The sequence below is a fragment of the Gracilinanus agilis genome, chromosome 5 (assembly GCF_016433145.1).
Source record: "Gracilinanus agilis isolate LMUSP501 chromosome 5, AgileGrace, whole genome shotgun sequence".
Lineage (NCBI taxonomy): Eukaryota > Metazoa > Chordata > Mammalia > Didelphimorphia > Didelphidae > Gracilinanus > Gracilinanus agilis.
The window spans coordinates 40686315-40712431 of NC_058134.1; the positions used below are offsets into that span (position 1 = coordinate 40686315).

Consider the following 26117-nt stretch of genomic DNA (forward strand, 5'->3'; position numbering starts at 1 on the left):
TATATATATGCATATATATTTCTATTTTTAATTAAAATTTAATTAAATAGAAATATTTCTATATTTCTACTAAATTAAATTTTAATTAAATAGAAATATTTCTATACTTTTATATATTTATATGTGTACACTCTATAAGCACCACATGTGTATGTGTATGTATACATGCATGCACATATATGTACACATAAAATGCTATACACATGCATATGCAAATATATGAATAAAATAGGAATACACAAATTCTATATAATAATATATATTTACATAACATAATAAAATATGTAACTAGATATGTTCTATATCTATGTCATTAGAATTTTTTTCCTTAAGCACCAAACAGATACAGCAATTTTTGTTTCAGTAATAAGAATGATTATCTCCTTCCTGCCAGAAAGGGCTTTAATATGAAGAACCGGCCGAAAGAAAAATGAACCATCCCCTGAATGTGCTTCTTTAAAGTCAAGACCCCTGGGTTTACTGGCTTGAGGACTTGATAAAGGGAAGGAGGGACATTATTCTGACAGTTGCTAGGACAGCCTAGCAGATGGGATGGCTTTTGCAGGTATAAAAACAAATCTGAAATCAAATTGTTAGTGTGATGGGGAGGTGATACCATTAAAATAGCCTTGGAAAAAGCCTGTGTCTTTGCCTTAGCCTGGCTGCTAGCTGTGTGAGTGTGGAGGAGCTCTCCTTCCTGGGCCCTGCTATCTGGTGCTTTCTTGACAAAAGCCCTGCCCAAATATTATCCCCCATTCATAGGTGAGGAAATGGATGTTCTGGGATGGTGTGACTAGACTCAAGCTAAGTGGCGAGAATCCATGACAACATGCCATGTCTAGTACCTTCTTTAATTCATTTAATTACTTTTTTCCCCCTCCAATTTCTCTGGAACTCTGCGGTGATCTATAAAATTAGGGGTTGGAAAAGATCAGGTCCCTTGGGCAAACAGGACTTTGATTTCAGCTTTCAAGCAGACTATAAGCCCCTTGAGGGCAGGGATGCTTTTTTTGCTAGGCACTTCTGCAGCACATTAAGATGTAAAAAAAAAAAAAAAAAAAAAAAAAAAAAAAAAGACCTTCTACAAGTTTTTTCTACTGCTAGTTGTACCTATTTAATATATATACCTATATGTTGACTCTGAGGGAAGGGATATTCTGCCTCTATATTTATGGAGCCATCAGAGTCTGATATATAGTAGGTTTTTAATGAGTGATTATTGGGTTTTCTTCTGTAGTGAAGTATCTTTCTGAATATTTACCTGGAAACATGGCCTGAATGTCCTCAAGGAGACTCAGTAAACATTAAATCTTTGATTTGTAAATGTTTTAATTTATGTCTTTAAAAAAAAACTCTGTCCTCATAGTTTTCTCCAGTATCCCTTCCTTTTCATCTCACTGTCATTCCCAAAAAACAAGCAGCGTTTTATTTAAAGACAAAAAACAAAAATAAAGAGAGGGGGAAAACCAGTACCACCTATGAATACATTGAAAACTGCAATGTTTTTGCACCTTGTAAAGTTGCTGTCTTGGGAGTCTCTTCATATCTCTTCTTTCAAGTCCTGCTTCATCTTTATATTTTTGCAATACTCACTTCTGTTTTCAGTTTCCATAGCATTTTTTGTCAGAGGTCTTTCCTTAGTAATTTATGTTTGCTGCTTTACTAAATATTGTGAGTTTCATTGTTTCTGATTCCCTCTCATTTAGTTTGATCTGTTGATTCTACCATTCTATTTTTAAATCAATACTAGATGGTTTTGATGCTTGCTGTTTTATAATGAAATTTAAAGTCTAGAAATGCTTTTCCCCCTTTGTCCCTTCCTCTTTTCTTCATTTCCCTTAACATTCTAGATCTTCTGTATTTCTAAATGAATTTTGTTATTATTTGATCAAATTCTACAAAGTATCCTCTTGGTAATTTTATTAGTATAGCATTAGATGTACAAATTAACTTCGGAAGTATTGTCATTTTTATTATATAGGCACAGCCCAGTTACGAGCACTGAATTTCCTTCTATTTGACCTTCCTTCCTTCCTTCCTTCCTTCCTTCCTTCCTTCCTTCCTTCCTTCCTTTCTTTCTTTCTTTGTCTTTGATATTTCTTTCTTTAAAGATCACTTTGTAATTGAATCTATGTACATCTTTTGAGTGCTTTGGTAGATCATTCCCCAGATGTTTTATGCAATTTATAGTCCTGCTAGTATCGCCTCTAGGATTTTGTTACTGTTATAAAGAAATGCAGTTGATTATCTAATTAGTATCTTTGCTGATTTTGAGATTTTCCAAATATACCTTCAGCAAAGACAGTTTTGTCTCCTCTTAACCTATTTAATTTTTCTCTTTCTTCTTACTGTTGTTCTAGAACTGTATCAAATAACAGTGGGGGGAAATAGGTATTTTGTTTCACTCTTGTAGTTATTGGAAAATGTTTTATTATATTCCCATTGCATATGAGGCTTGGTTTTAGATAGATGCTTTTGATGATATATTAAAAAAAATTCTTCTAGACCTATGCTTTGTAGGGTTTTTAGCCCAAAACAGTGCTATACTTTGTTGCAGGACTCCCCCCCCCCCCGCCCCATATCTATTGAGATGATTATGTGGTTTGGGATATTTTAATTTTTTCTGTGATTATGTCCTAATATTGAACTATCCTTTCGTCCTTGGCAAAATCCAAATTGTTCATAACATGATTTCTTGGATAAATTTCTGCAATCTGTTTGACAGGATTTGGTTTGAGCTTTTTGTATCAATATTTCTTAATGATATTGGTTTATAGTTTACCTTCTGTGTTTTGACCTTCCTTATTAAGGTAAGACTGTATTGGTAGGGACAGCTAGGTAGCATAGTGGATATTCAGGCCTGGAGTTGGGAGGGCATGTGTTCAAATCTGGCTCTAGACACTTCTTACTTATATGACTTTGGGCAAATCATTTAACCTCCATTGCATAGCCCTTACTACTCTTTTTTCTTAGAATTGATACTAAGAATTGATACTCTCATCAAGAGATCTTTCTCCCCCTCCCACACCTTTGATATTTCCTTTATAGTTAGCCCTATTTCCTTTTCTGAGATTGGATTATTTAACATTTCTTTCTGATTTTCTGATAAGTTCAAATATTTTAAATTGTAGAAGGTATTCTTCTTTTGTGTTCTTAGTTTCGTTAGTATATAACTGCACAACAAATTCTTATTTTTATTCTGCTTTTGTTGTGATTTTCCCCTTGTTCATTTGCTATTTTGTTGATTTTTTTACCCAATTCTTTTTAATTAACTTAGATTTGTAATATTTATGAGTTTAAATTTTTTTTATTTAGAATATTTTTCCATGGTTACATGATTCATGATTTCCCCTCTTCCTGCTCTTCCCTCCCCACTCCTGAAGCTGACAAGCAGTTCCACTGGGTTAGATGTATCATTAATGAGGTTTGTTTTTTTTTTTTAAAGAACCATGGTTTAATTTTATTATTTCTACTTTTTTTTAGTTTCCAGTTAATCTTTTTCTTCTTTAATTTTTAATATTTTCTCTTTGTCTTATTTTGTGTTAATCTACTGTTTCAAATTTTTTATTATAGAGGATATGATTTTTCCCCTATAGGCTGCTTTAGAAATCTTGTTTCAACACTATCATTTTTTACATATTGTTTCTATGATTTGTTTTTTGACCATCTAATTTAGGATTTCGTTGTTAAATCTCCATTTGTATCTCAAAAATGACTTACTATTGCATTACGGAATGCAAAGGACATATATATTTCTTCCTTTTCCCATTCATTTGCATTATCTCTTACTACATGGTCAATTATTATAAAAGTGTTGTATCATGTTGAGAAATACAAATATTCTTTTGCAGTCCCATTTAGAAGATGCCATAGGTCTTGTAGTTCTGGATCCTCCAGCAATTTGTGCAGTTCTATATTGTCCCTTTTATCTTTCTGTTAGAATTATCCAAAATGGTGAGGGACATTGAAGTTTCTTTTCATTAATGCATTACTATCTCTATATAATATTTCTTAATGACTTTGTATGGTAAAGCCTCAGGAGCATTTAATACAGACATTGGTTTCTTATCGTGGTTCATTTCAGCATAATAGTTTCCTTGTTTACCCTTTTTATTTTTTACATGTTTATTTTTGCTTTGTCTAATAGCATTATTACAATTACTGCTTTTTTGGATTAATTTAATGAAAAGTAAAAAAAAAATCTAGTCTCTTGTTTTTATTCTTTTTATGTCTGTTTTTTAAATATTTCTTATAAGCAACAGATTGGGAGGTTTTCTCTTGTTTTATTCAATCTGTCACTCTTCTTGTTCTATTGGTTTGTTTATTCCAAACTTGAGAGGTACATTTATATTTTCCTCCATTTATCTCTAAATTTTAAAAATAGTTATGATTTTCCCCTTTTCTGTAGAGAATAAAGTGTTACTCTCCCATTATTTTAGCTTAATCTTTTTAAGGTGATCTTTTCCCCCACCATCTTTCTCCTCACCTTTGAAACCACCAACTTTGCAATTTGTTACCCCTTTTCCCCTTTGGACTTTGGCTTATTAGTTTTTCTTTTATTCAATTAATCCATCTCCATCCCCACCTTTTAGTTAAGCTTAATCTCCCTTTTTCTCCTCTCCTTCAATTTGCTTTATTCATTTCTTTTTATAAACTTTATTTTCTGTGCTTTTTTTTTTTTTTCTAGGATGCCCCCTTCATTGCTTCCTATCTATTATAGATTTATTCTTTGGTTCAAAGCCCTTATACTCATTTAGTCCTCTTATTCTCTGTATTTCTCATTAAATTAAAACTTTTGATGTTTCTATTTTGGATTCTCCCTTCTAAGTTGTTTGTTATTGTCCTGCAGTTTGCCTCCAAACCTTTTTTTCTTTTGTGCCTCACTTTTAGAAAAATGTCAATTCATGCAGGTGATAGAGAAGATAATGCCTCCTAATCAGACCTTCTCAGTCTTTGATTATGCAGTTCATTATCAGTCTTTGCCCTACAGTGGGTGATTTTCCTCATTTACCTGACTTCTCTTTCCTAGGTCTAGGCCCTCCTCTCTCTTTTGGGTGTCAATTGCCCTTAGGAGTCAATTCCCCTTCTCTTGAGAGAAGATAAGTGGTCTAAGAACCAAATCCTCTCAGATAATATTCATTGTAAAGTCTTCATTTCCCTTTCTAGAGTCTTTCTCTTCCCCCACAGGAGCATTCATCACTAGTATCCTCTCCCATCATTGAAGCAAACCTTCTCTTTTTTCCCCTCCCCTTTTTCAATCCTTTCCTTTACCTCCTTGCTCATTCTTCAATAGGTTTTCCTCTTCCTGAGGGACTGTAGGAATTATTTTCTCATCATTGTTTGCCTTCATCTTGATTATGGTATCACCTATTCTGCCTTGTTTCTCCTTCTCCTCTTTTTATGCATCTCCTCATTTAATAACTTAGTCCCACAAAAGGCACTAATTCACCTGGAGGCCAGGTGTTGGGAAGTCTGGTCCATGATGTTTCAGGCATGTTTCCCATCATCGCTTTTCATTTCTGCTTTCTCCTTTGTTTCCTAGTGTTATGTTTAGGAAGAAATCACTTAATGGTGGTTTTGATGCTGATTTGTTGTTCTAATTCTTTATTGCTGCTAATATTTATTTCTATTTCTTTGGTATGGTTGAGAAGAAAACCATCTCTTTAGATTTGGTTTTCTTCCTAAGAATGTTTTTAATGCTTCATTATTATTAAATGTCCATCTTTTTTTCATTTATGGTTTTAACCCCAAGTCACATTGGGCCGTATCTTGAGCACCATTGATTTTTGGAACACATTAATCCATTCTCTCCTGATTTCTCTGGTGAGTGAAGAATAGTCTTGTGTTATCTGAATTTCTTTTATTTTGCAATGGAAGGTCTTTTTCTTGGTCCTTTGCAGAATTTTTTTCCTCAATGGAATTGAACTACTGTGCATCTTGGATGTTGTAGTCTTACATGTAGTTTTGTTTTTTTTTTGGAAGTGATCTCTGGATTCTTTTGCTGTCTGGGCAAATTTCTGTCATTTGGAGAGTGGATATTTGTGGGTTCTGGAACAAGGCCAGGGTCAAGTATAACACTGAACTCTGTTACAAGTCCCGAAACATCACAGGTCCCATCCTGTTCCTCCAGTCTGGTTGGGCTCTATTAAAAGCACACAACACTGTCCTATGAGCTATCACAGCCTCAGCAAAATGTCTGCCTGCCTTTTGGAGCTTGGATCTCCCTGGCCTTGGGAAAGAAGATGAGGGCGTTGAAGTAGGGAGTCATGTTCTAATGCAAGTCCTTGCTTAGTCAGGTGGCCAGTGCCATCTTGCTGCCCAGGAGACTGATGGGCAGTGGGGAAGGAGTGCATGAGAAAACAGGAGGTATTCATACAGTTATCTTCTTGGGGTATTTAATGTCCTAGACCATAAAAACAGCTGAAATGGATTTACCTTTGGCTCATAATTTCTTTTGGAGAGGTTTGAGAGGTTGTGAGGATTGGAGATAACATCTAGTTTTCTATTTTGTCAGCCCTGAGACCCAGTAGTCCCTTGAATGGAATCTTAGCCAGTTGTAGGTCTCAGGCTGATTTCCTAAAAAAAAAGTGGTTGATTCTTTGATAGTGTAAGAGGTAAAAAAGGGTTTTAATGGGTTGACTATTTTAAAAGGTTAGGTTGCCAGGGAATTCAATAATTATCAATCCCCAATTAAAGAATAACCTCAAGTCAAAATGACTTTCATGCAGATTATTTACAAAATAAAGAAGAGTGGAAGTAAAGAGATAAGAAGAGGGTAGAATAAGAGATTTGTATTCAAGCCTGGGCTTTACTCAGGCAGGGCTCCAGGGGCCCAGAGTCTAAAAGTCAGTTAACAAGGATTTTAGCCACAAGGGCTTCTCCCAATCAAGGGAGCCTCCCAGAGACTAGTATGTCCTGGGAGGTTAAAGGAGTCAGCCTTCTTCACTTGCCACGTGTAGTTCTAGGAGAAAGATTTAAGAGCAGTCTCACCAAGGTCTCAGGGTCCCAGGTCTAGAACTCCTCCACGTCCAAGCAAGAGCCAGAAGAAAAACCCTTGAGCTCACTGAGCTCCCTTTTAAAGGAGTTTCTTTTGTGTCACTTCCTGTGCCTTCCTCTTAGTTTATGTGTCCAATCACAACAGATGCTTTTCTTAGGACTGCTCAGGAGGCAATCAGTAAATTCTGATTTGTCACTCATTCTAGCACATGTGGGTCACAGACCACCCAACTTGTGAGTTAAGTGGAGATGTTTTCACCTTTGGTGATTAAATCTAAAGATGGGTAGGGTAGGTTTAATCTCATCATCACAATAGTGATAACTCCTATTATCACAGTTTTTTGGCTGCTAGTCTTCTATCAAAATTTTACTGATTTGAAAAGGGCAGAGGAAAGGGAGAAAATTGCATTGGTCTGGTTGTTGCTTTTCCCTTCTGCTACTCCAAAGAAGATATTTTAGGCAGAAGAGATCCCAAGTTTTCTTTGATGTTCTGTCTCAGCACATTCCCTGAGGCTTCTTAGGTCATGAAATTCCTATTAACTGCAGCTAATTTTAGAACAGAGATAGGCAATGTGTTTGGAATCTATAAGAGAAATCAGTATTTTAAGTTTCAAGCCATACAAAGGGTGCAAAAAGAGATGTATAACCTTCTAAAGATTGGAAATTTTTAGGAAGACTTTTTATTAAAACTACACAGTAGGTTAAGAAAATCCTTCTGCAATCATGATAAATGGGGGCCCTATTTCCCTTAAAATTGGGATAAATTCACCTTAAGAAAATGGATGTATATAAGACTGATGAAGCAGAATAGCCTGAATACTGAATATTTGAAATTTTATCTCGTTGTCTAATAAAAAGGCTGTCATTTCTTCCTCCAGCTCATTTTACAAATAAGAAACTGAGGCAAATAGGATTAAATGACTTTCCCAGAACCACACAGCTAATAAGTGTCTCAGGCCGCACTTGAATTCAGGGAGGAGTCTTCCTGACTTCTGGTCTGGTGCTTTCTCTGCTATGCCACCTAGCTGACAGCTATACTGAAGGATAATTTGGGTAAAACCTCAATACTTCCTCTGTGCAGAGCTTGGCACATTGACAGTTTTCTTTCATGCATTCATTTATTCATCAAGCCATTGAAAAATGTGCCCTAAATCTATTTCCAAAGTTTCTCTGTCCAGTCCAGTCTCTTCATGAAACTCAAATGACAGATGTTATAAAGAAGGAGGGCAAATGTTTATATGAAGGAGGAATGAAGGGAAGGCTGAGTTAAGGGATGAATTGGTAGTGTATAGGAAGGTAAGGGAATGAATGGGAGTATATAGGAGGGCTCCTCAAATAGGCTAGTCACTGAGGCTGGAGACAGAGGGTACTGGGAGGAAACAGGCTGGATCTTTAGGCAGGGAAAGTATCCTCTATGATATAAGAAAAATTGGGCCAGTCAGAAATGTTTAGATCTGGCTGGAAGGTTTTCTCTTGTTAATTTCTAAGGTCTCTTTGAGGGAGGAGTCAAAGGCTCCTCCCTGCCGGTGAAATTGATGTCTGCAGGAAGTCTTGGCTGGGTACTTCCTGTCCAAGATGGATACCTAGGTTTCCCTCAAGAAATAAAAGTAATTTCTTCCCTCTTCACCCGTTGCCTTAATATTCAATACGATTCACCAGAGGCTTTTGTGTAAGTAACAAAGGGAATTTATTAATGTAAGAGGATAAACTGAGGGAAGGAGGGTTTCAGGGTTTGTAGCTGCTGCTAGGGAGAAAGCTGGGGGTCATAGAGAAGGAGAGTCAGACTGAGTGAGGCTGGCTCTCCCAGTCAGGAAGGTTTCACTGCCCTGAAATAAAAGTATTTATCAGATCACTAAATAAGGAGGTGGCTTGATTTAGGATGTTCTATTTGCCTACAGAAGCTAAACCCACAATGTCCAACCACCAAAACCACCCTTTCTCCCAGGGCCCAAAGGGAAATTCAGGGAAATAGTAGGGATGTAAATGGAGAGATCAGGGAGAGGTCCAGAGAAATCAGGCTAAGTCCAAATATCCAAAAGACAAAAGGCACAGGCAAAGGCAGAAGCCAAAAGGCCAAAGCTCCAAAGCCAACAGGCAAAAAGCCCCTCAGTTGGAACCTCAGGACTATTTATAGAATCAGGCTCCAACTGTTTTTCTGAGAACATTCTAAAACTTCTAACTGCCAGAGCTGCTACAGTTGATTTGCAAAAGCAAAAAGCTTCTGCTGCAACCCTGCATTACACAGAGCCCCAAAATTGCGAGAGTGCACACTAAGCCATTCCTCTAAAATAACAGGATGGGGCTGCTGGAGGATTCTGCAGCTTTTTGGTATTCCATTCCCATAAAGAGCGAATTAAACAGGTGACACGGCCCATTCTCAGGCAGCCCTAGGAAGCAAGGGGCTAACTTTGTGGGTCTGCACACTTCTTAGCGCCACTCACCAGGGCCACCTCGTTTGGCCCATCTTCCAGTTTCTCTCCCTCACTGGGACCACATGGATGGAGGTCCTCCTCAATACCTGCCCAGACTATTTCAAAAGGCTGCTCCTTTTAAACACAAAACCAGCAGCATTCCCCTTACCAAGAAGGGGCTCTGTGTGAGGCCCCATTTGGCCTCAGGATCTCCAGGCTCTGGGTCTGGCTCTCTATCCATTGAGCCTCTTAGCTGCCCTTCAAAAAGCATCTTGTGAGCCTTCACTCACCTTTCAGGGCTGGCCAATATAGCCTTGCTGGAGCTCTCCTCTACTGAGAATTTGGCCCGTGGCTCAGAGCCTCTGCCTACTGTTCAAGGACTGCTCTCGTGGGGGGCCCCTGAACATGTCCCATCTTAACTTGTATTGTTCTCATCTGGGTCATATTTGAATAAAACGAGCTCGGACTCCAACACGGGCTCCTTGAACCCAGCCCTAAGTTGTCGCTTGCTTCACTAACCCTCAGGCACAAATGTCCTTTCCCATCTGTGCCTTCTGAATTCCTTCCAATTGTCCCCCGTTACAGGTTGCCGATGATATTTCTCCTCAGCTTGCACGGTGCTGGCTTCTGTACCATGAGCAGGCATTGGCTGAAGGGCGCCTTTTTGGTTTTCAATGAAGGTAGGAGTTCCGTCTGTGATACTGGAAATTCGGGGGTCCTTGAACTAATTTTGATTTCCCTGGTCTAAACTTCCTGGGGACATTGAAGACTCTTAAAAACTACATTTCCCATGATTCCTCCTGCGTAATACAGGTAGGTGGGCAGGAAGTGTGATAACATAATAAAGGTATAAAGACTCAGGACAGAATTGGTACTTACTCATATATATATATAAAATATATATTTTATTTCTTACATGTCTGGTCTAAACTTGGGTCTGTTCTGGCATCTAGCAGCATCCCTTTTACAAAGCAGGAGCTCTGTGGAAGGAATAAGCAGAATTTCTACGGGAGGAGAAAGGACGTTTGACAAAGATAAGCAAACACCAATTACTGCCGGGGAATGTAGGTTTAAAAACTGCCATCCCTGCCTCAAAAGGAGTGCCAGACTCTCCCAGGCTGTGATCATTTTCCTTCATGAGAAGAGCCTGACCAGAGAGCCTTCCTTGAGCTTGGGCATCACTGCGAGGGGATGGGAGAGGATATGTGTAAGCAGCAGCACATTAGGTTTGAGTACTTCTGGCTTTATTACTCCACTACATGAATCTCTCAATGTATAAGAGAAAAATTTACTAAATGGAATTCAGTTTTTAAAGAAAACATACAATTAGAACTGGATTGATGAGGGGAGAATGAAGTCCACAAGACTTTTTTAATAGGCAAATTGATACCGAGCTTAAAATTCAACCATCAATCAAGATTCTTTAATATCATGATTTAAAAGTTGCAGGTGAGCTGAGGATAGTTCTGGGCTTGTCACAAAGGGCCCAGGTGGTAGCACTAAGAATGGAAAAGGAGGTGCTGCTGAGTTCTTTGTGGTCCTGGCTCCGTAGCGTTCACAGAAAAGGAGAGAGTTCACCATGGGCAGAGATGTTAAGTGTATACAATAGAAGGTTCACTGGGCTGATAAACATCTTCAGCAAACAAATCCTCTGGCAGTTTCTCTTCATTCTCATTATCAGGAAAATAAGTAGGGAAGGGCAGATTTTTTGCCAAGTCTTTATAGTGAGGCAGGGCAGAATCCTTGATCTAGGAAGGAAGTAAAACATCACTAATAGAGGCTGTTACCAAGTTGATTTAAGTGTAGACGGTTCTATGAATCATATAAAACAAAACAATCCCCCACATTGCTTATGGTTTGAGTGACAAGGTAAGGATTGGCATATTGTCCTTGCCCTCTAATTCCTTCATAATCCAGTATCTACCATCATGTTAAATAATAACATCATTGATTATCAATCCTTTGTTAAACCTTACACACCCCAGAGATCACTGAGCTGTCCAATTAAAATGAATTTTAAAATCAAAAGTACCATTTGTACACTTACAAAATTAATTCACTCACTCAAAGCAAATATTAAATGCTTATAATATGCAAGGGTTTTAGAGCTGAGTGAATGTCAAACGACTGTGCTAAAAATAAAAAGCCTCTTAAATTAAAAAACAAAAACAAAATAACCCTTAATTTCCAGCTTAGAATCAATATTGTATATCAGTTCTAAGGCAGAAGAGTGGTAAGGTCTAAGCAATGGGCATTAAGTGACTTAAGGCCAAACAGCTAGAAAGTGTCTGAGACCAGATTTGAACCCAGGATTTCCCATCTCTAGATCTGGCTCTCTAGATCTGGCAGCTACTTAGCTGCCCCCAAGCCCTTTAAATTCTAATCTCTACCTCTAAAATCAGGCTTTTGTGTGAAACTAAAAAAGGAAACAACCTCATCTGAAATCTTAAGATAAAAGAAATTGAAAATGTAGGTCTGTGAGGTAATCAATATGAGATTATAAAATACATACACATTCAAATATATCATGTTCTATTTTGAATCTCTTAAAATACAGAACAGTGATACAGATTTCTGTTACTATTGATAGTGTGATTTAATATAAATTGTTTCACTTATTCCATTTGAAAACCCATTCTAGTTGGTATCAGCCCCACCTTTGCCTGGGAGCTCATGTGTACTGAGAGGACCCAGAGGCCCCTGGCTCTTGGAAGAGGTGGCCCCTCACCTCTTCATGGTCGCCATCAAATTCAGCATCAGATTCTTCCTAGCTGTGTGGCTTTGGGCAAGTCATTTAAGCTCTCTGTCTCAGTTTTTTCAACTATAAAACAGATATCATGACGGCTTCTACCTCATAGGGATGGTTGGTTGGTTGTAGAGATCAAATGAAACCATAAGTATAAAGTACTTAGCACAATGTCTACCACATAGTAGGTACTAAATAAATACTTATGTCCTGGCCTTTCCCTTCCTAAAAAGCCAATGAGTCTTTATAGAGTAGCACTGGTAGAGATTTTTATTATGCTATGATATCCTGATGTTACCTGATAATTCACAGAAACTTTAGCAATAGTAAAAATATTGTTATGTTCTAAAATGTTGGCACTATTTTTGGAAAAAAAAAATCCTTGATTTCTTTATAGCATTTGACTCACTCTAGAGTTCTTGCTTGGAAAGAATTTTTAAAAATTACATATAATTATACACAGAGAAAAATAAGGTATAATCATTTTGGCAATAAGGAAATGAATAACTTAGTTGAAATACGTACACAGCAGCTGTACCTATAGAAAAATAGATCTATTAATCTCTTTAAGATTGACCATGAAATTATCAGAACAAGCCACTTTTCTTATTTCACTGAACTTGAATTGTTTCAAAATCCTAATCTTAAACTTAAATAGGGTTAAAAAAAAATCCAAAGACTTATCAAATGCATTTCTCAATGGAATAATTCTATCAAACCACAGCTGAACAATTCTGAAGAGCGAAATGTTAACCAGGCTGAAAGTCTTAAAGTTTCAATAGCGATGGAGCTTGATCAACACTTCCTCCCCTAATGCATGGATTTTTTGCTCCAAATTAGAAAACAGGTACATAGGCCCAACATAAAAGTCTCTATACTTACAATAATCTATGCCATAACCAAGTCACTTTCAGAATATAAAATACAGCTTTTTGGGAGGGGAAGACAAAAGCAACAGTATTAGTTAAGGTCCGCTGAGGGCATGCTTTGACAGAACCTGGAAGTAGCCTGGCACCGGGATGGCAGTGACGGCTGATCTCTCCAAGCCCAGGGCTGCGAGACACCAAATTCTAATGGGAGGAGAGTCAGGGATACAAGGAAGGCAGAGAGGACAATTGGGTTGAAATGAGGTTGTGAAGGGCTTCCAAGGCCAAGCAGAGATCATATTCCCAAGGCCCCACTGACGGACCAGGCCTGTTCTGCTCTCCGTCTAAATCCCTCCGGCAGCCCTCCAGAGGGCAGACTGGAGTGCTGAGATAGTGGAGTCACGGAGATCCCACAATCCAGGCAAGAGCTGGTGAAGCTCTGAAGTCTGGCAGCTGTAAAGAGAAGTGAAGCTGTGCAGGTAGAAATAAGGAGACTCATTCTGTGACCACAGATGCAGGACAAAGACTTAAGAGGAATGTGGGAGTCTGGAGGCTGATGTCTTCAACAGAAATAGGCAGTGCTGGAAAAGAGGTGGGTGTCGGGGCTACATCTGAAAGGTCTGAGAGGAGCTTGAGGAAGAGACAAGTCTGGATAATGCAGCGGCATCATTAGAGAACTGAACCCACCGGCCTGAATCCCATGACAACAATGTTTTTCCAATCCAATGAACTCAGCCCCCCCTGCACACTTCCTCAGTTGAGAACCTGACATCTTTCTTCACTGATAAAGTGAAACCATTCCATGTGAACTCCCTCTTTCCTCTTCCACTCTTAACCCCAACTCCCTAAAGTTATCCTTAATTCTCTTCTTTCCTCTGGCTGCACCTTTGATCCCTTTTTACTCTCTCTAACAGAAAGCAATTTCAGTTCTCCCCCTCCCCCCTTATTTTGAATTTTCAAAGTCACATAGGATATTGGTTTGTTTCTTATTGCTATCAAACATGTCCAAATCTGCTTCAACAATATGGGAGAGATTAGGTTTAGACCCAACACCTCACACCCTACACCAAGATAAATTCAGAATGGGTAAATGACCTGGAATATAAAGATGGAAACTATAAGTAAATTAAGTCAACACAGAATAGTATACTTGTCAGATCTATGGGAAAGTGAAAAATTTAAAACCAAGCAAGAGTTAGAAAAAATTACAAAATGTAAAATAATTAATTTTGATTACATTAAATTAAAAAGTTTTTGTACAAACAAAAACAATGCAACCAAAATCAGAAGGGAAACAACAAACTGGGAAAAAATCTTTATAACAAAAAACTCTGACAGAGGTCTAATTACTCAAATATACAAGGAATTAAATCAATTGTACAAAAAAATCAAGCCATTCCCCAATTGATAAATGGGCAAGAGACATGAATAGGCAATTTTCAGGTAAAGAAATCAAAAGTATCAATAAGCACATGAGAAAGTGTTCTAAATCTCTAATAATTAGAGAAATGCAAATCAAAACAACTCTGAGGTATCACCTCACACCTAGCAGACTGGCTAAAATGAAAGAAGGGGAGAGTAATGAATGCTGGAGGGGATGTGGCAAAATTGGGACATTAATGCATTGCTGGTGGAGTTGTGAAATGATCCAACCATTCTGGCTGGTAATTTGAAACTATGCTCAAAGGGCTATGAAAGACTGCCTGTCTTTTGATCCAGTCTTACCATTGCTGGGTTTGTACCCCAAAGAGATCATAAACAGATTTGTACGAAAATATTTATAGCTGCACTTTTTGTAGTGGCAAAAAACTGGAAAACGAGGGTATGTCCTTCAATTGGGGAATGGCTAAACAAATTGTGGTATATGCGGGTGATGGAATACTATTGTGCTAAAAGGAATAAAAAACTGGAGGAATTCCATGTGAACTGGAAAGACCTCCAGGAACTGATGCAGAGCGAAAGGAGCAGAGACAGAAGAACATTGTACACAGAGACTGATACACTGTGGTAAAATCGAATGTAATGAACTTCTGTACCAGCAGCAATGCAATAACACAGCACAATTCTGAGGAACTTATGGTAAAGAACGCTACCCACATTCAGAGGAAGAACTGCAGGAGAGGAAACATAGAAGAAAAACAGCTGGGGCAGCTGGGTAGCTCAGTGGAGTGAGAGTCAGGCCTAGAGACAGGAGGTCCTGGGTTCAAACCTGGCCTCAGCCACTTCCCAGCTGTGTGACCCTGGGCAAGTCACTTGACCCCCATTGCCCACCCTTACCAATCTTCCATCTATAAGACAATACACCGAAGTACAAGGGTTTAAAAAAAAAAAATTAAAAAAAAAAAAACAAAAACCAACTGCTTGAATGCATGGGTTGAGGTGGACATGATTAAGGGTGTAGACTCAAAATGACCACACCAATGCAACTATCAACAATTTGGAAATAGGTCTTGATCAATGACACATGATAAAACCAGTGGAATATTAAAAAAAAAAAAAAAAAAAAAAGAATCTCCATTTCTAGACTGCCCACAACTTCCGCCTGTGATCGTGAGTTCTTCATCCACAGGCTGGAAAGAAAAGGCTGTCCTGCTACAACAGCCGACTTATCCCTGGCTGTGCTGCTGCAGCTGCAAAGCTAGCCAAGAAGGAGTTGAGGGCTGGGGGCGCGGCTCACACGGGTGATGTCCAGGGGCACGAGCCAAAGTACTTTCATGGGACATGGATGCTCCCAGCTTGCAGATGAGTGACAATATAAGCACAAGAGCTGTCCCAAAGGTAATTCGGGTTTAAGTGCTAATACTGGATGTTGGGGAGTAGAGAAATTCTATAAGGACCCTGGTAAGATCTTCTGACTCAAAGTGACCTGCATACTTGACCATTTAAATACAAAGGTGGGAAAAGGCAAAAAAGGGGGAGAATAGAGGAGTGGCCAAAGCCAGGGAGGACACAGAAAGTCCATAAAAACCTTATTCCTTTAAAATGTTAACACTTGCTTTGAAAAAAGAAATGAGATGCTAGAAAGGGCAAGTGACAAAGAATGAAATAAGCCACACTATGTCCCAAAGGCCAAATCTGTACCACTTAGCTTTCGAGCTAAGAAAGGTCTTTACATTTGAGGAATGAAATTATTTCTCCACTTTGAATAAAAGTATTAAACTTTAGAACACTTATATTTAACTCCAGACAATGAAAATATTACACATACCTTTACTAAACAATTCTTATGTCCAGGCACAGAACCATTCACATAGATTACATTGTGTTTTGTGTTTATCCTCCACACCTAGGGAATAAAATGAAAATTTATGTTTGAATTATTTTGAAATTTGCTTTCTACAATCAAATAAGGGCACATAAGAGTTTCAGAAGTGAATGCTTTCATGAATTTAGGCAAAGTGCAAGGAAAATGGCGACCTGTCCACTATTTTTCCCTCTAAGAATCAAACAAGATAAAGTACTTTATACCCCCTTATAATACAAACTGCGTCAAAGCACTTATATTGTAAACATATGATGTGTGTGTGTGTGTATATGTATACACACACAAATAATCCGTCTTATATTTACAGTAGCTTTTTTTCAAATATGGTAATCCTTCAGATTTTTTTTTGTTGGACGCTGGCATTGTCAACAATTAAAAAGCTAGAATCTAATCAAACTTTCTTGAAGTTATTCAAGAAGCTATTAGGAATGCTACCAAAGAGTAAAGCAAATAGTGTCTGTACTTTGCTTAGAAGAAATTATCTCCTTTCAAGTGATAGAGGCTGAGAATCAATTTTCCTGGTACCTTTTAATGACAAAAAGCTCATTTCATTCCATCCCTCTTTAAAAGACCAGAGGAAGGTAGAGTTCCCTCTCCTCTCTTGAGAGAATTATTTCATTATACTTAATTATTTCATCACACCTAGATTCATGAGAAGAGGACTGACTCAGCACATAAAAACATATAATCAGGATTCTATAGGCAAACAATTTTCCATTCTACAACCAGTTGTATAAGATCTGAGGATTTAGAGCTGGACAGGGAATTATAGCTCATCCATCTACTTAAATTCTTCATTTTCTACAGGAATGTGAGGAGGCTCAGAGAATCTACAACTTATCCAAAATTGCAAAAATGTTGTTTAACCATCAATGGCTTTGAGATTTACTCTAGATTTTTCTTTAACCTTTACCTTCAGTCTTAGAATCAATACTGAGTCTTGGTTCCAAAGCAGAAGACTGGAAAGGGATAGGCAATGGGGGTTAGGTGACTTGCCCAGGGTCACATTTGAACCCAAGACCTATTCTCTAGGCCTAACTCTCTATCTACTGATCCACTTTTAGCTGTCCTAGATTCTCTTTTGAAATTCAATTATAAGACTAATATTTGGAGAATCATCATTCATGAAAGCCATAACAATGACAATATCTTGAGGCTAGTTTAAAAGACACTGAAATAAAATTAAAATTTGTTTACAAACTATTTACAAGAGGTTTTAAAGATATTTTTTGAATAAGTTAAAAAACTTCAAGTTTAAACTGAAGGCCAATTAAACAACTTCAGACTATTACTGGTTAGAACTCAACTTGTAGAAAACAATTCAATCAGTAGATTCTAAGAACTGATTGAAGGTGGATGGGGCATTTCTATAGATTTACTAATGATCTGTACCAAGGAAACCCACAAATTTCACCTGGAGATCCAACCACATGTATATCATTTAGGATGATATTATTAGTGATATGAGGATACACATAAAAAAATCTGTCAAATGTATAAAATTGCAAAGGTGAGACAAACATGTATGTAATTCTTAGGCCAACCTTTTAAAAAAATACTAAATTTTTAAGACTTAAAACATTTTTAATAAGTAAAAAGCAGTACATTTGATGTACTTCTGAAGGGGAAAACTACTAAAAGGAATTACAGGTATATGTGAACTTATCTTGGTCTCTTTCTGCTTAGTGCAAATGTTTCCACAAAGTATTTTCTTTACATATCTAAAACTCACCTTTAATCCAAATTCTGTTCGATATATGTTACCCATTTTACCAGGCATTTTCTTTCCAGGCCAAACTCTGGCAATATCCTATTTAAAAAAGAAAAGGAAAAGCAATCAGATTCTGGTATTTCCTTGATTTCTAAGAGCATTATTTAAATTTTAAAATACACTACCAAAAGGTGTTAAACATTCTTTTCCCTCCCACTTTGTGAAATATCTTTATCTTGATTTAAAATAACACTGTCTAAAAGGATTATTTTGTAAATTAAAATGACAAGAGAAAAATTAGATGAGAAAGGGAAGAGATTTTACTTGAGATATCAGTGACAACAATAGATAGTTGCTTAGCAAAATGGTACTGAGGAAAAGGTAATAAAAGAAAATAGAAGGATATACATCCAACGCAGAAGAAAACAACAGCCTACCGACCCTCTCTCCTGGTATACACTACAGTAGACGTGCCCTTTTAAATGATCTCAATCCTCTCATTCATTCTTTTGATGTTACTTTTCTCTGGAGGCCAGGTTGATTAAAGGGCAGAATTCGTTATTAAGATATTGAATTTATTTGTCCAGTTCTGGTAATATCTTATTCACATTATCAAACATCTTCTCCCAATATAGGCAAATTTGATTCTAATGATGGCTGTGACAGAATCAAAGGTCATTTCAAAGAGAAGCTGAGCAAAGCTTCTCTCAAATGCATGAATTCTCAAGACTTAGAACTTTTTCAGGTGATAATAACAGAAAGGAGGAGATTCCAGGAGAAGGCCGTACAACAATATTAGCTGAGATGAAGCCTTTAATGGCAATCACTGAAACACTTACTAATTCCTGCCCCCAAATCTACCCAGAGACAGCAGCCTGGGAGAGGAGAGAGCAGGCTGGCCTTCAAGAAGACTTGGCTTCAAGTTCTGCCCCCTCCATATCCTGGCTATGTGACCATGGGCAGCGTGACACATAAGTGATTTTCTAAGGACTTAAGGAATAGATCTGTGGTGTTCTGCAGGGGCCAGGAAGTGCCCATCTGTGCTGGGGACTGTCAAACCCCATCCTGAATGACAAAGTCTCAGAGAGGATTCTAGAACTGCAGAGAGAATTCTAGGGAGGAGGTTACGCCCACTCAGATACCCCTGTGTGACTCTTCTCTTACTAACACTCCTTATTGGAATTATTGTGATCAATATCTCTACTCAGCCCCAGGGAAATACAGAAGATTAGTAAAGGCTGTTATGAGAGCTTTTACAGGGCACCTACAAACTCCTAGGAACGCCCCACCTTTACATGTAATAATGCAGAAATTCCCCTAAAAATCACCTCATAACAAACCAGCAATTAGTGAGTTAATAGTATTAAAGATTTTAAAACCCCAGAGAAACTGTACTTTAGATTTCTCAGTCCCCATACACAGAAACTTGGAGGATTGACTTCAAGCTTCCCCAATCCTTGATGTGGACAGGGAGGACAATGGATGAAAAATGGAGAATTTGCCTTCAAAGTCCCTGAACTGTTTTCTCCACCCCATAGCCCAGGACACATGATAAACTCAACTTTGAAAAATATTGAAAAATGAATTGAAACAGTATTTGGACCAGATTAGGGTTATTGTATCTTTTGAAATTTGCTAGTGTAGCAAATCACTACTTTATTAATTATGTAAGAGCAAAGAATAATAATTCCTGACTTGATTGGCTAAAATGTAATCGATCATTATACTTAGCTGAAATGTATGTTCTGAACCTCAAGGATGGGTGGAAAGTACAATTTCCAACCCAGTTACCCATGATGAATATTTCCTGCCAAGCTTTGCATTTTTTGTTTAATTAAATGAAATCAAAAGAGAATAGAATAATTATGGAATGTCAATCAAAACTGTAACCCAGTAAAAATTAATGTATGACTTAATCCATTATCTATAAGAAAAAAATGTATGTTGAATATGAAAATTCATGCCAACCAGTATGTAATCTTGAAGAAAAAATTATAAAATAAACACACCCTAAAAGCTGACCAGAGCAGTCTCTATGATGCCTGGCTCTGATTGAACCCTGACTGTTCTCATTCTTCTTAACACGCCGACGCTATGCCACCACTGAGATTACCTGGACTTGGGGGAGTTTGACTCCCACACATATGGAGAATTTCCTATACTGCTGAAGTCACAGATCTGACCCAAGAATGTAGATTCCAAAATGGTCTACATTTCAGGCAACAAGTTTTTCAGAGTTCTCAGCAGCAGAATGCTTGTAGATAAAATCAGCCTACATTGCTGCGGCCAGTCTCATTCACCTCCTGACTGTCAGAAATTAGAAGGTAAAGGAGAACACCTTCCTGCCAGCTGGCCTTCGTGGGATTCCACACAACATCATTCAACAGACCATTTGGAACTGGTGAAGTGGTTCAAGAGATCAAGGTGGATTCTACACCTCCAAACAGCCAAGTCCCATTACTCCGAAGGGCTCATTGGAGATCTTGGTTTGAGGGAAGGGCACGACCTGCTCTAGACTCATTTTTGTTCCCCAATTTGGGGTAATTTATAAAATCTAGCACCACAGACAGAGACAGACTAGCCTCCCTTCTCACCTCAATGGCAACAGGAGCAATAGTTTCTATCTCCCATGTGAAGTGGAGGACGCCATAAATAATCTGTTATTGCAAGGTAAAGAAGCAATATAATTTTAAGCTATAGAAGGAAAAGATTCTTTGGAGACTGTGGGCTCCAGCGCCTCCATGGAACATGACTCACATCTTTTGGACATGGGCAACCCTCTGCAAAACATTTAACGTGGATCCCCTCCCCACCAACTCTCCTCCTGGACCTGCTGGCTTTGCAACTGAGAAGAGCAGGAAGTACCCATCTGTATTGGTTTCCTCCTGAGCTGAAAAATGCCTACTATTCTTTGTCTTTCCAACAGAGTTGTAATAGGAACTAATTGTTTAGTGTATATGTTAGTCTATATACTTAAATGCATACGCATTTTCTTCCTTTTAAAGATTAGATTTTGCCCACAGTCTCTATTCTGGGATAGCCTACATTTGGACCAGTAGGATGACAAAAAGGAAGCTGGCTCTCCAGGATTGGTTTAAACAAAAGATACAGAAAGGCAGGTAAAGATTCACTGTTTAATTTCTCATCCTATGTTTGTACCTAAATTTGGGGTGATGTTCAAATAGCACAGATTCTCCATTACACTCCATTTATTCAGCTTCCCATTTTCTATTTCTCCATTTCTTCTTTCTTTATCTCCTCCAACAATGGAACAAAACCAGGTTTGGAGGCAGAGAACTCTCTGCTCAAGGCCACTAAGTAAATCTCCCTGAAAGGCTTCAGTTTCCTCCTTTGCAAAATGATGGGGCTGGACTCCATGACGTCCCAGAACCCTTCTAGCTCTTAAATGTATGATCCTGTGATTGAGTGCTTAGTTTTAATCTTTCTTCCAAACTAGTCAATTTTAGCGAGTACACAGAGGGAAAAGAAGGGGAAAGTAGAAGGGGTTAAAGGCTCCAAGTACTCCAGAAAGCCAAACAACTTTCTAATAATCAGCCTTAGATAAGTAAGCTTCCATCTTATGCTTTCACACAGAATAAAAACTGGCAGGAATGGGGCAGAGGCCCATCATGAAGAGCACCCAGACCCAAAACACTCTGGAATTTTGGGATAACATTTTGTGATTAGATCCTTTGAGCTTCTATGTAAATGCTTTACTCTTTTTGAAATCTTCAATAGATTCCTAATGATGTCAATGCTGGGTACTGTCTTCAGCTGTGTCAAACAGGATTCTTCATGGTTGTTGTTTTTTTTTTTTTGTCTCATCCATAGACACCTTTGAACATCTCTTCCAAAGAAGAGTAACTGAATATGCTAGAAGGCTTCGTTTGGTTGTTTGACCATTTCCTGCACAATACACAAATGTTTAAGCCTATCTATCCCTCATTTGTCTTCATGACCAAGCCGCTATCTTTTCCTACCATGCATGTTGTTGGTGATGTCTTTATGGTCCTTACACATGAATCATCACTGACCATAGGCTTAGCCTAAAACCTACTTATAAACTCTGACTTGGATGATTTGCTATCATGCAACATTACTAGAACTAAGCTCTGTAAAAACCAGTAAAAAGATAGGTTCTGGCCACAGCAAGGATCCTGGAATTGCTTAAAAGCATTTTGCAGTTCTCCAAATCACTATCATCTTTTCATTTCTAAGGCCAGATGTTATATTTGGGAAGCTGTAAGATGCCAGAGGTCTGTAGGATCAAATCTCTCTGATCCTTCGGCCTATGAAGGGACACACACACACACACACACAGGCTTGACTGAAGGGAGGGGTAGGATCTTGCTTAGTGCTCCTTCACTTTCCCCCTCCCACTAGGCAGTTGGAAAATGAGTTACTGTATGATAATGGTGGGCGGACTTGTTAACTACAGGGCCAGGACAGTAAGTAAGGAAAGGCTGAACTCCTAAAGATGATAACTTTCTCTAAACTATTTCCCCACAGAATTGAATAGGAGAGAATAGGAGAAGCTTGATGTCTTTAAGCTCACAGACTCTGAGAATAAGATAGAAACCAGGGCTACCAAATCAGAGGAACTCGGCTTGAGGAAGTTGTGAGTATCTCCCTAAATATAACCAGGCACTGCTCCCAATTGATTAAATGTTTAATGATACGTGGGGATGGGAAGGAAGGGAGAAGAAATAAGGATTAATAAGGTCAGGGAAGCCCTCAAACTGTTATGTCCAAGCAGCCCCTCCCCTCAAAGGGGAAAGGTAACTTGAATTAGCTATTCTGCTCTCTAAGCCAATAAATAATCTTCTCCTATATCTAAATAACTAAACAGAAGTAACTGTGATGTAGGTGAATGCCAAATCCTGGTAAAGCAGGTTGGCAGCTAGGAACTAAAATGGCTTTGCTCAGATTCAAGCCTCAAGCCCCCAAGAGCAACCCAGGACCCAAGATACAGCAAGCAGTGTCCTGCCTACTCTCAACCCAGGACCCAACTGCCTCAACTGCCTTAACTGCGCCCCCCTCAGAGTTCTTGGGGGGGGCCTCTGGAATTCTGAGCTGTAGTTTGAACCCCTCTCTTGCAGCTGGAATTCCACTCTGCAATCTGAATCTCACACAGCTCACTATTCATCTATAGTGTCAATTTAGGATATATGTGCTGATCAATTAACTAAAGAGTTGCTTATTCAATTCCATGTCAAAATTTGAACAATGCTAGATGCAGAATCCATGGATGTGAGCTCAATTCCTGGCCTCCCCATCACCTGGTTGCTTGGAAACAAGTCCCTACTTCACTATGCCCCAGGCACCTCATCTCTCTATATGGGAGTTGCATTAAATGCCCTCTAAAATCCCTTTGAACTTCATATATAAACCCATAATTCAGTATATGTTGATCCACTTTATTTTTCTGTGTTAGTACAATTTTATAAACAACCATGAATTCAACAAGAAGGCACTGATTTGTTTCATCACTTAGATACAATGAACAAAACATAATCTACAGGACTTCTCTTTCAGTAAGATCAGTTTGGCAATTCAGATTCTTTAGGTTTAAAGCAGTAGAATGTAGGGTCTGGCAAGAACTACAGAGAAGGAAAGCTGCCCAAACATGGCTGTCCATTCACTGATGGACAAACCTTAAATTCTATGGTGCTCTTTCCACCAGAGGCTGGTCATACAATGATGAATATCTGAGCCCTCAGCAACTCATGAATACTATGATGGGGATAGAGGAGGGCTCTGAGTTGCATCAAAGGCATTTAACCCCACCATGGATTAAATAACAGTCGTCATAAATGGTGAATGAACAGAAAAAAAAATATCCCTGTGAACTTACCCCAGTTGCTATCGCTCCAGGCCTTCTGTGGGTTTTGGTCTGACCGTGAGAGGCAGGCTGTCCTTTAAATCCCCACCTTTTCATGACTCCTTGGAAACCTTTGCCAATTCTAGAACAAAACAAAAGGATGTCAGTTTAAATTCTGAATAAGCCAACTTACTCAGATGATGACATTATTAGAATTTTAGCAAAAGTCATTACCTTTCAACTGCCTTAGCCTAGAAATTCTTAAATTTCTAATAACCCAACAAATTATATTCAACAATTAACATACCCTTATCCTTATATAGTATAATGAATTTTATCCTGTACTAGATTGTCATTCAATGTGAAAAAAACCTCACTATTCATTTCTGTAATGTAAAAAGTATGATACCATTATTTTACATGTACGGTAGGCTTAAATAAATCTGATAATCTACATATTATAAAATTTAACTAAAGCACTATCCACCATACTAACACAGAAAGAAGTGTTTGAATTTCTGGGAAGTCAGAATTTTTGTACTATAATTAAAATTATAAATAAGAGAATTTTTAATTAAAATTCGAATGAAGTAGCTTTTAAAACTACAAATCATTGACTTTATTTTCCCCATGCATTTACTTGAACTATGTAATATTAATGCTAAATACATAATTCAAAAGATAGGTGCGTAAAATGTTAAGATTGTCATGGTTTTATATGCTCTTGGAAACAACAAAATGAAGTTATCCTAAGCATTTTTTATCCTGATCATGTAAATTATACACTTAAAAGAAATGAAAGAATAAGTTAGTATTACAGATTTTTATCTTCATAGATTTGTAAGGAGAAAGAAGTACTAGAAAACTTGCTGAAAAGTATAGGTCTCTTTAAATCATGGGTCAAATTCAATAAGAATGGGGGCCACTAAACTATATATAAAAATCCCTATGGGTTACACATTAATTTAGACATGATGACAGAAATAAAATCTGAATCAAAATGCTGAAATCAAATCATATCTAAAACCCGTGAATGAAGAATGATGTGTAAGAATTGTGAAGAATCCTTTTGTAAAGTAAGTGATTGCTTTTCAATTATTTGTTTTGTAAGGTCTAATTTTTATATATGGAGCTTCTTCCAGGCACAGTACATGAAAAGTGCATGTCATGATAAACCTACAAGCATTGCTGAACACCTATGTATGTGGTGGTCAGAACTGTACAATGTTCTGTCAGATCCCTGACACGAGGACCTGAAAGAAGAATGAGGCACGGACAGTCCCCAAAGGAAGTTTGCAATATTGGGAAATGAATAAAAGCTAGTAAGCAACGTGCAAATCTCAAATGTAATCTAGCCCACTGTCTTAGGCTTAGTCAACTCTGAAACCAATTCAGTGTCTATCTGCAGCAGCTGTCCAAGACAAACATAGGGAAGGACAAGCTTTTGGGCTGTCCACCATCTGCATGTCACTGTGTTTGATGGTCATCATGGACAAGTGACCAATTAGCTGTTAATTCAAACACATAAAAGAGAGTATTTCTCCAAAGGATCTGCCAATATCTTGTAGCATGTCTGGTGTAAAACTCAAAAGAGTTCCAAAGACAGCACCATCCTAGAGATGTCAATGTCTGCAGATGACTTAGATAAACTAGTGAATGAATAGAGGCTGTTTTAGAGAAATCACGAATTATGCTGCCTTTAAAGACCAGAGATGCACCCAAAAAGTGAGGCCCCGTTATAGAATCACAAGCCAACATTTGTATTACATTAGACTGTTTTATACCCCGCTCATTCTCAGTTACACACATAACCAGGAGTACCCACAATTCTGTATTCCTTTCTTGCTTCAGAATCCAAAGTAATTCTTCTTTTCTAATCAAAGGGCTAAAATAAGCACCTGACAGTTATATAATAAAAACCTTTGCCCTATGGCTGGATGAAAGATATTGATTGAACTCCATGAACACCCCCCAGGGCAGCAGAAGTGTCAAACTCTCTTTGGGCTATTTGCTCACTAGAAAAAAAAAATCTCCTAGGCCAGTGATGGGCAAACTTTTTAGAGGGGGCCAAAGGAAAGGAAATGCTCATCTGTCAGTCTGTTTCTAAGACAACTCTTTCTAAGTTTCATTGTATTGTATCCTACTCATTGTATTCGTCAGATTAGGAATAATGTCACACAGGGGATAGAACATTTCAGGGGGCCCCATCTGGCCTGCAGGCTGTAGTTTGCCCATCACTGACCTAGGCCATAGCATTATTCTGCCCCTCCAATTGCTATCCCTGCCACCCCCCCCCAGCCC

The 26117-nt window shown here is 38.1% G+C and overlaps 1 protein-coding gene across 1 annotated transcript in view; it reads right to left on the reverse strand.

Moving 5' to 3' along the window:
• Positions 1–10634: 10634 nt before the first annotated feature.
• Positions 10635–26117, reverse strand: part of MRPL3 (mitochondrial ribosomal protein L3) — a 41122-nt gene continuing 25639 nt past the window's right edge. Inside the window, exons 7-10 of the mRNA XM_044678045.1 lie at positions 23850–23958; positions 18017–18094; positions 16228–16305; positions 10635–11155 (exon numbers count right to left, since the gene is read on the reverse strand). Of these exons, the coding sequence (XP_044533980.1) occupies positions 11000–11155; positions 16228–16305; positions 18017–18094; positions 23850–23958 (421 nt within the window). The 3' untranslated portion in view covers positions 10635–10999. The remainder of the gene's footprint in view (positions 11156–16227; positions 16306–18016; positions 18095–23849; positions 23959–26117) is intronic.